The following is a 15,957-nucleotide window of genomic DNA, read 5'->3' as shown; positions in this document are numbered from 1 at the left end:
ACTGAGTATAGATTTAAGTGTTAGGAAGTCATTTCTGAAAGTATTTGTATGGAGTGTTGCCATGTATGGAAGTGAAACATGGACGATAAATAGTTTGGACAAGAAGAGAATAGAAGATTTTGAAATGTGGTGCTACAGAAGAATGTTGAAGATTAGGTGGTTAGATCACATAACTAATGAGGAGCTATTGAATAGAATTGGGGAGAAGAGGAGTTTGTGGCACAACTTGACAAGAAGAAGGGACCAGTTGGTAGGACATGTTCTGAGGCATCAAGGGATCACGAAGTTAGCATTGGAGGGCAGCGTGGAGGGTAAAAATCATAGAGGGAGACCAAGAGATGAATACACTAAGCAGATTCAGAAGGATGTAGGTTGCAGTAAGTACTGGGAGATGAAGAAGCTTGCACAGGATAGAGTAGCATGGAGAGCTGCATCAAATCAGTCTCAGGACTGAAGATGATAACAACAACAACAACAACAACAACAACCTAATTTACCCACAACTGAGCCTATGTGATCATTTCATTTAGTACCCTAACAAAGTGTCACACCCAGGTAGTTGTATGAGTTGACCGATTCCAACTGTGACTCATTGCTATTATAATCATAGGAGACACCATTTTTTCATTTTATGAATTGCAGAACTTTACACTTCTGAACATTTAAAGCAAGTTGCCAATCTTTGTACCACTTTGAAATACGCTTCTTTTAGACAGTACTTCACACATAATACACTCCTGGAAATGGAAAAAAGAACACATTGACACCGGTGTGTCAGACCCACCATACTTGCTCCGGACACTGCGAGAGGGCTGTACAAGCAATGATCACACGCACGGCACAGCGGACACACCAGGAACCGCGGTGTTTGCCGTCTAATGGCGCTAACTGCGCAGCATTTGTGCACCGCCGCCGTCAGTGTCAGCCAGTTTGCCGTGGCATACGGAGCTCCATCGCAGTCTTTAACACTGGTAGCATGCCGCGACAGCGTGGACGTGAACCGTATGTGCAGTTGACGGACTTTGAGCGAGGGCGTATAGTGGGCATGCGGGAGGCCGGGTGGACGTACCGCCGAATTGCTCAACACGTGGGGCGTGAGGTCTCCACAGTACATCGATGTTGTCGCCAGTGGTCGGCGGAAGGTGCACGTGCCCGTCGACCTGGGACCGGACCGCAGCGACGCACGGATGCACGCCAAGACCGTAGGATCCTACGCAGTGCCGTAGGGGACCGCACCGCCACTTCCCAGCAAATTAGGGACACTGTTGCTCCTGGGGTATCGGCCGTCTTCCGCTCACGCCCCAACATCGTGCAGCCCGCCTCCAGTGGTGTCGCGACAGGCGTGAATGGAGGGACGAATGGAGACGTGTCGTCTTCAGCGATGAGAGTCGCTTCTGCCTTCGTGCCAATGATGGTCGTATGCGTGTTTGGCGCCGTGCAGGTGAGCGCCACAATCAGGACTGCATACGACCGAGGCACACAGGGCCAACACCCGGCATCATTGTGTGGGGAGCGATCTCCTACACTGGCCGTACACCACTGGTGATCGTCGAGGGGACACTGAATAGTGCACGGTACATCCAAACCGTCATCGAACCCATCGCTCTACCATTCCTAGACCGGCAAGGGAACTTGCTGTTCCAACAGGACAATGCACGTCCGCATGTATCCCGTGCCACCCAACGTGCTCTAGAAGGTGTAAGTCAACTACCCTGGCCAGCAAGATCTCCGGATCTGTCCCCCATTGAGCATGTTTGGGACTGGATGAAGCGTCGTCTCACGCGGTCTGCACGTCCAGCACGAACGCTGGTCCAACTGAGGCGCCAGGTGGAAATGGCATGGCAAGCCGTTCCACAGGACTACATCCAGCATCTCTACGATCGTCTCCATGGGAGAATAGCAGCCTGCATTGCTGCGAAAGGTGGATATACACTGTACTAGTGCCGACATTGTGCATGCTCTGTTGCCTGTGTCTATGTGCCTGTGGTTCTGTCAGTGTGATCATGTGATGTATCTGACCCCAGGAATGTGTCAATAAAGTTTCCCCTTCCTGGGACAATGAATTCACGGTGTTCTTATTTCAATTTCCAGGAGTGTAGACAACTACATCACCAGCAAAAAGAAAACATTTTCTTATCCTTGCAGAAAAAGAGCAGGAAGAATGGAACAAACACAAACTTTGAAGCTAATATTAACAATAGAAAGTTCAAATACATTAGAAACACGTCACCTGTACCGTCGCCAAGACAATACACCAGATCACCACTCCTGGACTGTGCCTAATGGTTTGAGGAACACTCCTCCCATGAGAGAGGGAGGGAAGGAGAGAGGGGGGAGAAGGAGAGGGGAGGGGTGGGGAGGGGGGAGGGGAGGGAGGGAGAGGGACGGGGAGGGGACGGGAGAGGGGGGCGGGGAGAGAGAGAGAGAGAGAGAGAGAGAGAGAGAGAGAGAGAGAGAGAGAGAGAGATATATTCTCTATGTGACATCTCAACATTTCTTATACAGTACTTTCTTACTGGGACGACAACGGCAAAGTTAGTTAACAAGAAAAATAGTTGTACATTTACTTCCATTCACACTAAATCTTTGATAACAAAAAAATAAGAAATGGAAGAATGGAGAAAGCGAGAAGCATTATATATAAAATCTACAAAAATAATGATTTCAGCAGATGGATCTCTACATGTAAATTCTCAGTTTACCTTATAAAATAATTTGTTTCTGGTTGACTGCAAGCTGCTTTGGAAAGACTGAAGACATACAAGTATTTAAATAATCATTAAAACTCTTAACAGGAAATTAGCTACCTTTCGTAAAAAAAAATTTTTTTGTTTTTAATAATGAAGGATGGTTAATTTCGCCATGATTTGACAATTCGGTGGCTTAGATTCACTTGCTGGAATGGTTAAGTATGAGATGAACAACTGGATGAAAGTAAGGAAATTGCATCAACTTTGATTTTGTAATTAGCACCTCCTTCTCATATTTTTACTGGTAGATTATACTGCTAACTTTTAAAAACCATAGCCATCTTAATCTGGCGAAATCACAATCTCAGTTTTCATTTCAGTCATTATTTCTAGAATTTCTACCAAATGACATCATTTTATGTTTTAAATTCATTAATGCAGATTTTTAAGCACATCTAAGAGAAGTCGGATCAAGGATTTGTTTTTTCTAGACATATAGGAGAAAACAGCAAAAATACACAAGACAGTGAAGGGGGTGAAATATAGTACAGCCGGAATGGAATCTGTTAGGATTTAAGATGACGAGAAAAAGGGCAGGAAGAATGGAACAAACACAAACTTTGAAGCTAATATTCACAATAAAAACTTCAAATAAATTAGACACATAGCATGTGCACATTAACAACAGCAACAAAGTAGCTGCTGAATTGGACAAGGAGCACTCCAGATGCAACAGTGTATGGAGCAGTTCTTCTTGTCAGATAACTGTTATGTCTTCACACATATGCAAGACACTTAGTATCAGTGCACAGAACACTCAATCTCTGAGACAGCAGCCACTGGGATTTTCACTTGTTACTGTGTCAAGAGTCCACGGTGAGAATTCTTGTTAAGTGAAAACCACCATCACAAGAATCAACTGGGCACCTTAAGATGTTTTGATCTCTGAGTTCACCAGTGACTACCATGCAATGGGCCACAGTTGTGTAAACAATGCTGGACAAGAACAATCAGTGAGCAAATCATACCAACCAAAATCATCACTCTCTCTTAGAGGTACAGAAGTCACAACACAACGCACAAAAATTAGCATAGGCACAGGAACAAAGCTAATGGGCACTCTTAACTATGTACAAGAATCACCTGGAATTCTGAGCAGGAGGGAGAGGTGGTCTCATGCGTGGAATGAAATACTCTGTCCTTATCTCTCAATGACAAAGAATAAAGAAATCTAGTTTTCAATAATGTTATCTGTGCCTCCAACTACAACAACAGACGTCACCTCTACCCTCAGCATGATACACCACTCCATTACTCCTGGACTGTGTGTGCCTAATGGTTTAAGGAACATTCCTCCCATGAAGATGCTCTCGTAGAAGGAAACCCCCTCCACCCCAAAGGACGCTTGACTTAAAACCTATTGAGCACATCTGGGATCCCAAGACATGCATGATTTGGACACTGCTCTGAGCAATCTCAATGAGGTGTGGGTGCCGCTGCACAGTTATGAATCACGACGATTCTCTCATGGTTTTAGAATCATGTGGAGTCCTCCAAGACATAACACTTCATTGCTGTAATTGGAGCATAAGTAGTTGCTACACAGAACTAGCTAGGTGTCTCTAATTCAATTGCTCTTATGTACAGAAGAGATTGTACTTAAAAAATTAGAAATTAACTGAGGAATTATGCAGAGGAAACATACAAACAGCAGCAACAGTCAAGCACAAGAAGGGACACTGACAACAAGAAGAGTAACAGAAGTAAAAGATGCTGGAACAGGGAGGAGGACTTAAAAAAACCACAGGGAGAACATACAGAGAGCAAGAAGAGGTAAAAAGGCAACATTAGAAAACTAAAGGCAAGTAAATGATGCAAAAACTTGTTCCAATAATGAGCACTTTGTTCACTGCAAAAAAATCAGTACTGGCATAAGATACACAAGAACAGAAGGAACAGAAAGATCCTCTCTCTCTCTCTTTCCACACTTCCTTCTGAACCATCTCCCCCCCCCCCCCCCCCCCCCAGTACAGCCTCCCAATGCCGCACCTAGAAGTCCCATCCTGTCCCCCTTACGTCCCTGCACACAACCGCAGGAAACACAAGCATACCATATTTCCCTTCCCCCCTGCTATTCACCTCCCCACCCATCCCAAGTCTTTTCCTTACCCCCACTACTCACTCCAACTAGATTGCTGCTCTTGTCATATGCAGTCGGGGCCTAGCATGTGGGGTCAGTGGAAACATGCATGAGAGCTGCTGAGTGAATGTGTGCAAGTTCTCTGAACTTATGAAAAAGTACTTCATCTGAAAACTAAAAAAATTCTAGCATTCTTTTTCACTGGTCTTGTCTGTAAGTCACTGCCTCCTCTATGTGGTGAATCACAATCCATGAAACGACAGAGGTGAATGAGTCTAGGTCTGTAATGTCATTGCATGACTACGAAACCATAGTCATGTTCAGTAATCTCTGTTATACTTAGTCTTCTGTATCAGAAGAAAATTCAGCCAAGAAAGTTAGTTAATTATGAGACAGAACTGCAGGTAATCACTTATCTTCAGGAGGAGGAATGTTTAGTGGTTCCAAAAACCATGTCTCAAAGTGATGACACTAGCCTATCTTTCAGAACAACAAGATCTTACTTGAGGGCGAGGGCTGGTCCCTCTCATGCTGGGATCTACGTAACATGCCCCTCCCTTTTAACCTTCCTCAGCCTGTCCCGTTCTCCCACCTGAGAAGTAATCTAACAGTTCCAAAAGCTAGGATAATGTCAGCACTTTCATGTGTCTTTCAGAACAACTAAACATTCCTCCACTTGAAAGTGAGAGCTATCCAGCAATTCTGTCTCATAATAAAGTATAATTATTAAGTGTGTGAAACATTTCAAATAACTGATACAGATAAATGGCAAAAAACATCATAAATAATGGGAGTATGTGACGGGCAAATCCTAAAGTTGTTTTTACAATGTTTATAAAAGTTATACGTGTTCATCCTTTGTCAAGTGGCACACATCTAATCGGTGGTCAAATTCTCCCCAAACCCAACCCAGCATATCAGGTGTGTAGGTAAGAATAGCTGCTGTGATGCATTGTTGCATGTTTTTGTGGTAAAAGTGAAATGTAAACACTATCTTTGATGTAATCTCACAATAAAAATATCGACTGCCATGTCGGCAGCTGCAACACTACCTATCTGGTGAATTTCTTGTACCACTTCATTGCACTGTTGTAAACAGGTGCTGCTTTGTGAAACTTGCCACTGAAAGCTCTTTGCATACTCACTCACAGCTGGCAACTGCAAATTATAGCATGCAGAAAGCTTCTCTGCCTTGTTTGCTATCATTTTCAGCAACTACAGTTGGTGGCACCCCTGTTGGTGGTTTCCACAACTAATTTGCAGCCTGTGTTTAAAAGAGCTATGAGAGATTGTCTTTCAAGGAACATATCTTTTCTTACATTATGTTAAGCCAGTTACACATACTGTGAAAAGGATAGATTTTCACTCAGCATACAGCAGAAATGTTGAGTCACAGACAAGCACTGCAAAAATACTATTAAACACTTAAGCTTTCAACCAAAAGACCTTCTTCTGAAAAACACACACACACACACACACACACACACACACACACACACACACATTTTTACGCAAATGTGGCTCATGCACATATAACCACTGACAGAGAGCCACTGTGCATGATGGTAGAAGCAGTCTGGGTAGTGGCGGAAAAATATTTCTATGTTATTTACATAGTTTTACGTGTTTTTAATCCCCACCTTGGATCCTTGCTCCTTCCACCTGGGCCAATAGAGAAAAGTTTTCTTATCCCTGGCCATAACCCAATGCCACATACTGTTCCTGCGTTGTTGCTTGGCTCATGGAATCTCCCCCCCCCCCCCCCCCCCCAAATGGCCTTACCATCAAATTACTAATCTCCAGCTACAACCCCTCCTTCCCTAATGACCGCTATCTGTTCAAATCCCGCCAATGCTTAACCCTCACCAACACAATCCTGCAAAAACCCTGTCAATCAGGCCAAAACCTCCTTGCAATACCTCCTCTCCATCTGTAAAATTCTCCTGCTGTGCAATCCCAAATTCCTACAAACCATCTCACACATTAACCTAAACCCCCACTCAATCCTCCCAACTGCCTCTAGTTGCCCTATGCTCTCTCCATCTTGTTCTTGTATGCTCCCACAAATAGCACTTTACTGTCCCCCACCCCAGGCTACCGTTACCCCCACGACCCAAACTGATTCCCCATCATGCGCATTTTCTTGAAATCCGGTCTTGGCAGCCAGGGACTGTGGCCGTGTGGGTGAGCTGCATTTGTGTGAATGTATGTGCGTATGTTGTCTATTTTATAAGAAGTCTTCTGGCCGAAATCTTACAGGTTTCGTGTCTTTTTGTTGTGCCTGCCTGTGACTCAACATCTCTGCTGTATGGCAATCTATCCTTTTCACACTATTGACATTATTCCATCCTGAATCTTCCATTGTTTCATTTACCCATACCAATTTTTTAAAAGTTTCATCGACTTTATAATTAGACAGTATACTTTTTGTCTTCTCCCTGACTTTATAGATACCGTATCTATCAATTCTTTCTACACATTTATAACTTTCAAACTTTGCTGCTGCTGCAGACAACTGCTTCATCTCTATTCTGAGTTTTCCACTAATGCCTCTGCTCTTTGGTCTTGGTTAATACTTCGCTACTTCCATATCTTCCTCCATTCTGTATAAAATTTTTAGTTTTTAAAGTTCTTAGCCTGACTTTTCTGTGTCCCTCATTGTCTTATTCTGATAAGTCAAACTACTTTCTTATGCATAAGTAATTTCAAAAATTACATTTGAATATTTTATTCCATTTCTGCATATGAAACTGACTCCAAATGTTTCTATAATATATTTCTTACAGGTCTGTGATTATACTCGTGCAAAGGAAAGACTGGCGGACAGAATTTTAGGACTTCTAACAATCATTCCTCTATGTAACTAACTACTGAACACACTTTTATACAAGATACAGGGCACCTTGTTCATATTTCCAACCCCCCCCCCCCCCCCCAACACACACATCCCATTTTTATTTATTATTTATCCTTGGATTTAATTGATTTGAACATAATTTTTGTTGCTGCTTAATGATATCCTTCTCCAGTGTTCAACATTCCAGGCATACTTTTTCAACACATATGGCAGCCCAAAACACGTACATTTCTCACAAGATTCAATTTCCAAAATCAATTGTAATTCTTATGTTCTTACAAAACCATGAAAAATAATGCACAAACTCCTTAGTGACAACCTTTTCTGCACATTGATGGAATAAAAGTTTAGTTACTAAAAAGGGTTCTATATACAAGGAGCTGCTAAGTTTCCTTCAAATTTCCAAACTATGTTTCAGTTACTGTGTAAGCAAAATTAGGGTAAAGCACAAGCTTTGAGATTACAACAACTTACCTTCTCACAATACTGACAGTAGTAGTCTCGTGTCGCTCGTAATATTGGTAGATTGAGTTCAGGTACGGTGTCGGGAGGAATCTCTGGATGGCGCTTAGCCAAATGGTTCACCAGCATGCCACGACGTTTGAATCCTACTAAGCAGGTGTGACATTTGTAAATGAAACAGTTGAAGGTGGACTGAAAAAAAAAATGCACTAATTAGAATACTGAAACACTATGAGAAACAGGTAAGGAGAAATCTACTGCAAAGGATCGGGAGGGGGACAGGGGGCACTGCAGGTATGAGGCCAACTAAGAAAGTAAGTTTCCCAATGTTACTTCCTTTAAAGTAGACGAATTCAGCCAGGAAAATTGTGCATATGCAACAGATCTATGACGTGACAAACAGTGGCTGCAGCTTAGCTTGTAGATCACATGAATGGTTTCACAGGTAGCCCTGCCTTTGATGGGATAGGTGATGTTAGTGACCAGACTGGTGTAGGTGGTGGTGGTGGATGCATGGGACATGTCTTCCATTTTATTTTATTTTATTTACATGTCAAGTTCTGTAGCACCAAATTGAGGAGCAAATCTCCAAGATCATGGAACATGTCAGTACATGTAATTACAACATAAAAGTAATAACAGATAAAAATAAAATGTTTATGAACCTGAAAAAAGTCAATCCATAAATAAACACAGTCAACAATACAACAAGAATCAGCTTAATTTTTCAAGAAACTCCTGAACAGAATAGAAGGAGTGACCCATTAGTTTTGATTTGAAAGTGCGTGGATTACTGCTAAGATTTTTGAATTCGAGCAGTAGCTTTTTGAAAATGGATGCAGCAGTATACTGCACACTTTTCTGCACTAGAGTTAAGGAAGTCTGATCCAAATGCAGGTTTGATTTCTGCCGGGTATTAACAGAGTGAAAGCTGCTTATTCTTGGGAATAAGCTAATATTGTTAAGAAGAAATGATAGTATGGAATATATATATTGAGAGACCAATGTCAAAATACCCAGACTCATGAACAGGAGTTGACAAGAGGTTCGTGAACTTACAGCACTTATTGCCTGAATGCCCATTTCTGAGCCAAAAATATCCTTTTAGAATGGGCAGAGTTACCCCAAAATATAAAAGTATATGACATAAGCGAATGAAAATAAGCAAAGTAGACTAATTTTTGTGTCAAACAATTACTCACTTCAGATACTGTTCAAATAGTAAAAATGGCAGCATTAAATCTTTGAACAAGATCCTGAATGTGGGCTTTTCACAACAGTGTACTATCTATCTGAACACCTAGAAATTTGAACAGTTCAGTTCCACTAATCATATGCCCATTCTGTGAAATTAAAATGTCAGGTTTTGTTGAATTGTGTGTTAGAAACTGTAAAAACTGAGTCTTGCTTTGATTTAGCATTAGTTTATTTTCTGCAAGTCATGAACTTAGGTCACAAACTGCAATATTTGAAACCGAGCCAACGTTGCACACAACATCCCCTACTGCTAAGCTAGTGTCATCAGCAAACCGAAATATTTTAGAGTTACCCACAATACTAGATGGCATATCATTTATATAAACAAGGAACAGAAGTGGCCCCAACACTGATCCCTGCCCCCCCCCCCCCAACACTGATCCCTGCCCCCCCCCCCCCCACTTGACCCTACCCCACTCAGACCCCACATCACAGCCATTCTCAACATTGTGAATAATGACCTTTTGCTGTCTGTCGCTAAAGTAAGAGGTGAACCAATTGTGAGCTACTCCCCATATTCCGTAACGGTCCAACTTCTGGAGTAATATTTGGTGATCAACACAATCAAACACCTTAGTTAAATCAAAAAATAGGCATAGCGTTCGAAACCTTTTGTTTAACCCATCTAGTACCTTACAGAGGAAAGAGAATATAGCATTTTCAGTTGTTAAAGCCGAACTGTACATTTGATAGCAAATCATGTGATATAAAATGATTAATTAACCTTACATAGACAGCCTTTTTAATAACTTTAGCAAACACTGATGACATAGAAATAGGTCTAAAATTGTCTACATTATCCTTTTCTCCTTTTTTATAAAGTGGCTTTGCTACTGAGTGTTTCACACCAGAAACATATATACCTGAGCCCTTTTCAGGGGCACAATTAACGATTATATCTATTAACATAGAAGGCATAACACCAGCCAAAGAAGAACTGCTACAAGAACTATGCAGTCAGCACCAGTGCCATATACTGTGCATACAAGAGACACATAGGAGTTGCGACATGCGCAGACCAAAAATAAACGGAATGCATCTCGCCATCGAAAGACCACATGATAAATATGGAAGTGCTATCTTTGTTCATCCAGATATCCAGATCTTATTAACAGTACTCAGGCAGGAAAATAACATTGAAATTCTTACACTAGAAACAGTTAATTGCACTATTACATCACTTTATAAACCACCTTGTCTTGAATTCACTGTTAACAAACCACCCAATTTTCTAAATAAACATGTGCAGATTGTGATTGGCAATTTCAACAGCCATAGTACCGTTTCGGGCTATGATCATGAAGATGAGAATGGGACAGCAGTTCAAGTGTGAGCAGAAGCAAGTCACCTGACTTTAATCCATGATGCAAAACTGCCTGGATCTTTTAACAGTGACAGGTGGAGGCGAGCTTACCATCCTGACTTAATTTTTGGTAGCACCAGTATCAGCCAACAATGTGTAAAATCTGTCTGCTACCCAATATCCAACTCACAGCATAGACCAATAATGTGTCAATTATTTGCTGCTATAAGAGCACAGAAGGTATCTTTTCGGAGAAGGTTTAATTTTAAAAAGGCTGATTGGTCAAGATTTGCGGAATTGCTGGACACTGAAGTATCTTATATAGAACCGATTCCCGAAAGCTGTAACACCCTCACGGAACCTGTAAAGTGATGTTCAAGAATGTCTATTCCTCGCGGCTGTCAAACATCTTATATACACGAGCTTACTTCAGACCAAGCCACCCTACTAGCGGAATACAGCTACTTATTTGAAGAAAACCCTTTCAGTGAAACAACTATGGAAGCAGGGAGCAAGCTTATTTCCTCTATAAGGGAGACAAAAAGGGATAAGTGGATAAAAGCTATAGAAAACTTGGATCTGAAAAGAGACTGCCATAAAGCTTGGAGACTTCTGAGACACCTAAACAATGATCCAATTAAGACCATTACACATCATAATATCACTGCCAATCAAATAGCACATCAGTTACTGATGAACAGGAAGCCTATAAACTAAATTGCAAAGAGAAGAGCAAGAGGAGAGTAATGACCCTACATCATCATTCAGCATGGAAGAACTACAGAAGGCTATTAAAATAAGTAAAAATGGCAAATCAGCTGGCTTGGATGATATACGAACCGAGCAAATCAAACACTTTGGCTTAAATACAAAGAAATGGATTCTCCAATTTTCTGAGAACTGTGTAAACAGAAACCAAATTCCAACAATATGGCAGAAGAATTGAGTGATTGCTTTGCTGAAACCTGGCATAGAAGGAAATGATCCAAGGAATTTTAGACCAGTTGCACTACTTTGTCATCTTTACAAATTGCTGGGAAGACTGATTTTGAATCATCTATCACCTGCAATTGGCACCTTACTTATACCTCAGCAATCTAGATTTCGTCTAGGTACAAGCTGTACTGAACAACTGCTAAAACTCGCACAGTTTCCACGAGATGGCTTTGAAGCTCAGAAGGTGACAGGAGTGGCATTTGTTGACTTATCAGCGACGTATGACACAGTCAATCACCAGCTACTACTAGTCAAGGTCTACAATCTGACCAAAGATTTAGGTCTAACCAGACTCATTGCCTCCCTTCTGCAGAATCGCAGGTTCTTCGTAGACTTTCAAGGACAATGTAGTTGATGGAGACCACAGAAGAATGGCCTCCTGCAAGGAAGCGTTTTGGCTCCAATTCTGTTTAATATATACACAAACAACCAACCTACAGCCCCAAACACCAGGAGCTTCTTACATGCTGACGACCTCGCTCTAACCACCCAGAGCACAGATTTTGAATCAGTGGAGAACAACCTCACGAATGCCCTTGATACTACAACACAAATCAGCTTAAACAAAACCCTTCAAAGACCCAAGCGTGTGCTTTTCATTTGAGAAACAAGGAAGCCCCTCGCAAGTTGAAAATAGTATGGCCGGGGGTTGAACTGGAACACTATGAGACTTCAAAATACCTAGGAGTGATACTTGATAGATCTCTCACTTTCAAAAGCACTGCATGAAATGCAAATCAAAAGTCTCCGCCAGGAACAATCTCCTACAGAAACTGTCCTGATCACAGTGGGGTAGTCAACCTGAAACAATCCGAACATCTGCAATGGCACTATGCTATTCTGCAGCAGAGTATGCCTGTCCTGTTTGGTATAATTCAACTCATGCCAAACAGGTGAATGTAGCTCTCAATGAAACCTGCAGAATCATAACAGGTTGCTTGAAACCCACTCCAGTCAAATGGCTTTACCACCTGCAGGTATAGCACCACCACCTGTTCGAAGAGAGATAGTTGCGAACAAGAAAGAAAGGCAGTGGAACAGGAAATTACTCATCCTCTGTATGGGCGTGAACTGCATCTGCAACGACTGAAATCAAGGAAGAGTTTCATTATGGCATCAAAGAAACTTAGAACCACTGCTCAAAAAGCTAGGTTAATACTATGGAGGGTTATGACCTATCTTCCACCTGGTTGGAAAAGAGTTGTTGAAGTTTTCCCTACAGGCCATGACAGGGAATGGACAACTTGGAAGTCCCTGAATAGACTGAGATCCAGGGTTAGAAGATCAAAAGTTAACCTGGCAAAATGGGGATACACTGATCCAAATGATATTCGGTGTGACTGTGGAGAAGAACAGACAGTCTGGCACATGCTTCGGTGTCGATTGTGTCCAGTCTCGTGTACAGAAGATGGCCTTCAACAAGCAACAGAAAATGCACTGGAAGTGGCAAAGTTTTGGTAAAAAGTAATTTAATCATAACTGTGTAAATCGTGTGTATATGTACCTGTATCTTTCTGACACAAGAATAATAATAAACTGAATATTTTTAATCGTTCAGGAAATTGACCAGTCCTAAAGGAAAAATTACAAATATGGCTAAATACAGGGCTAACATGTGCAGCACAGTACTTTAAGATTCTGCTAGGCACTCCATCATATCCATGAGAGTCCTTAGTCTTCAGTGATTTAATTATTGACTCATTCTCCCCATTATCTGTATCACAGAGGAGTATTTCAGACATCAATCTTGGAAAGGCATTTGGCAAGAAAGTTTTATGGTTCCCTGTAGAAACTAAATTTCTAATACATGAAAAGCACCAGTTGCTTTTGTTCTACAATATTAATATTGTTCTACAATATTGTAGAACAAAAGCAAACTGGTGCTTTTCATTTATTATAATGTTGTTCTACCAAGAACCGATGGAAGATTCTCTTAACATAACTAAATTTCTATTTAATTCACCAGCAATGCTCATAAAATGATTGTTAAAAACTGTACATATATCTGATTTATCATTAAGAGAAATATTTTTACTAAGAACTGACTTTATATCATCGACCTTGTGCTGCTGACCAGACACTTCCTTCACAACTGACCATATGGTTTTAATTTTATCTTGTGAATTAGCTATTCTATTTGCATACCACACACTCTGTCTTCCTAATAATATTTTTAAGCGGCTTACAATACTGTTTGTAATGGGCTACTGTACCTTTATTGTGACTACTTATAACATTTTGATATAATTCCCGCTTTGTTCTACGTGATACCCTTATCCCACTAGTCAGCCAACCAGGCTGCCTATTACTGCTAGTACCCCATTTAGAATGTTCTGATGGTACGCAACTCTCAAAGAGCATGAGCAATGTGTTGAAGAAAGCATTATATTTATCATCTATGTTATCAGCACTATAAACATCCTGCCACTCTTGTTCCTTGACAAGGTTCAGAAAACTCTCTACTGCTGTTGGATTAACTTTCCTACATAGTTTGTAGGGTACAAAAGCTTTTTATTTTTAAAATTTGTGCATCATGGTCTGAAAGACCATTCACCCTTTTACTAACAGAATGCCCATCTAGTAATGAAGAATGAATAAAAATATTGTCTATGGCTGTGCTACTGCTCCCCTGCACCCCTAGTTGGAAAAACAGTCTGCATCGAATCATATGAATTTAGGGGATCTACCAACATCCTTTTTCTTGCTCCATCATATACAAAATTTATATTGAAGTCACCACATATAAACAATTTCTGGTACTTTCTACAAAGTAAATCAAGAAACCTCTCTACCTGAGCAGGAATGCTCAGAAGGCAGAGTTAGGGGACCTATAAACAACAAAAATTAGAAGTTTAGTTTCATTACATTCAACTGCCCCTGCACAACATTCAAATATCTGTTCAGTGCAGTGCCGTGATATGTCTATGTACTCAAATGGAATACTGTTTTTTATGTACATAGCCACTCTCCCACCCCGCAAGGAACTCCTTGAAAAAACAGCCAGCTAATCTGTATCCTGGTAAAGGAAGCCTCTGAATTGTCAAATTATTTAAGTGGTGCTTCGACATACCAAAAATTTCAAGAGTCTACATCTGTAAGCAGTTCACTAACTTTATCTCCAATACCTCTTATATTTTGATCAAATATGCTAACTTCTTCTCTACATGGAAACATGACATCCTCTGAAAGTTAGCCCTTAGTTAGAGGGACTTTCTTAAGCAGATATATGTATCAGCAGACTTCAATCTAAAAAAGGTGCAGCTCTGAGCACCAACTACTACAGAAATTTTTCCACGAGTGATCCCACCACCACACTACACTGACACCTATAAGCTTTGCCACCCTCCCCTTCCCAGACCTATTGAGTGCAGGCCATGCATAGTGAAACCTGATCTACTGATGGACCCAACTGGCACCACTGAAATGTGACCCATACCTCTCCGCCATCAGCGTCCTCTCCACCCCCATGTTAACCTGCCTAACAGCCACATTAAGATGAGGCTGATCATGGTGCTGAAACAGTTGCACGAAATGCACATTAGCGCCTCCAGTTTGAGTAGGTATCTTTACCAGGTCACCACCTACATCATATTCCTCGTCCCTATCAAGACTGTTCCCTGTTCTCCTTCGTACAATTCCTACATAACTCCCCTATGCTGTCAGTCACCTGAGCCAAACATCTAGGTCTATCACAGGGATACGCGCCACAAGGCATGGAGTTGGGAGCAGGGGTTGTGTAGCAATTGATGACGATAGTAAAAATTCAGTGAACAGCGCAATACCACTGCGGGACGGGTGGGAAAGATAGTGGGTAGGACATTTCTAATCTCAGAGCATGACAAGAGGTAGTCAGAATCCTGGGGGAAAGTGATTCAGTTGCTCTGGGGGGGAAAGTGATTCAGTTGCTCCAGTCCTGGATGATACTGAGACATGACGGTAATGATCCTCTGTGGCTGTACGGTGGTACTTTGGAAGTGGTGGGTGACTGGAGAGATAAGGCACAGGAGTTCTGTTTTTGTACAAGGTTGGGAGGATAATTACGGTTGGCAAAGGCCTCAGTGAGACCCTTGGTATATTCGAGAGCGACCGCTTTTCACTACAGATGCAATGGCCACAGGTGGCTGGGCTGTAGGGAAGCGATGTCCTGGTATGGAATGGGTGGCAGCTGTCGAAGTGGAGGTACTGATGTAGCTGTCTTTGACATGGAGGTTAACATTGAGGAAGGTTCAGTAGGCCCAGGTGAAGAGAATGG

General features: G+C 41.6%; 1 protein-coding gene across 3 annotated transcripts in view; it reads right to left on the bottom strand.

Annotated features, from left to right (window-relative positions):
- Nucleotides 1–15,957, bottom strand: part of LOC124802610 (zinc finger protein 160-like) — a 220,150-nt gene that overhangs the window by 35,645 nt on the left and 168,548 nt on the right. For all 3 annotated transcript variants that reach the window (XM_047263493.1, XM_047263492.1, XM_047263494.1), the window contains one exon: nt 8,162–8,341. In XM_047263493.1, the coding sequence (XP_047119449.1) occupies nt 8,162–8,341 (180 nt within the window). The remainder of the gene's footprint in view (nt 1–8,161; nt 8,342–15,957) is intronic.

This window comes from Schistocerca piceifrons, chromosome 6 (assembly GCF_021461385.2).
Source record: "Schistocerca piceifrons isolate TAMUIC-IGC-003096 chromosome 6, iqSchPice1.1, whole genome shotgun sequence".
Classification (NCBI taxonomy): domain Eukaryota; kingdom Metazoa; phylum Arthropoda; class Insecta; order Orthoptera; family Acrididae; genus Schistocerca; species Schistocerca piceifrons.
This window is presented reverse-complemented; position numbering and strand designations above follow the sequence as displayed.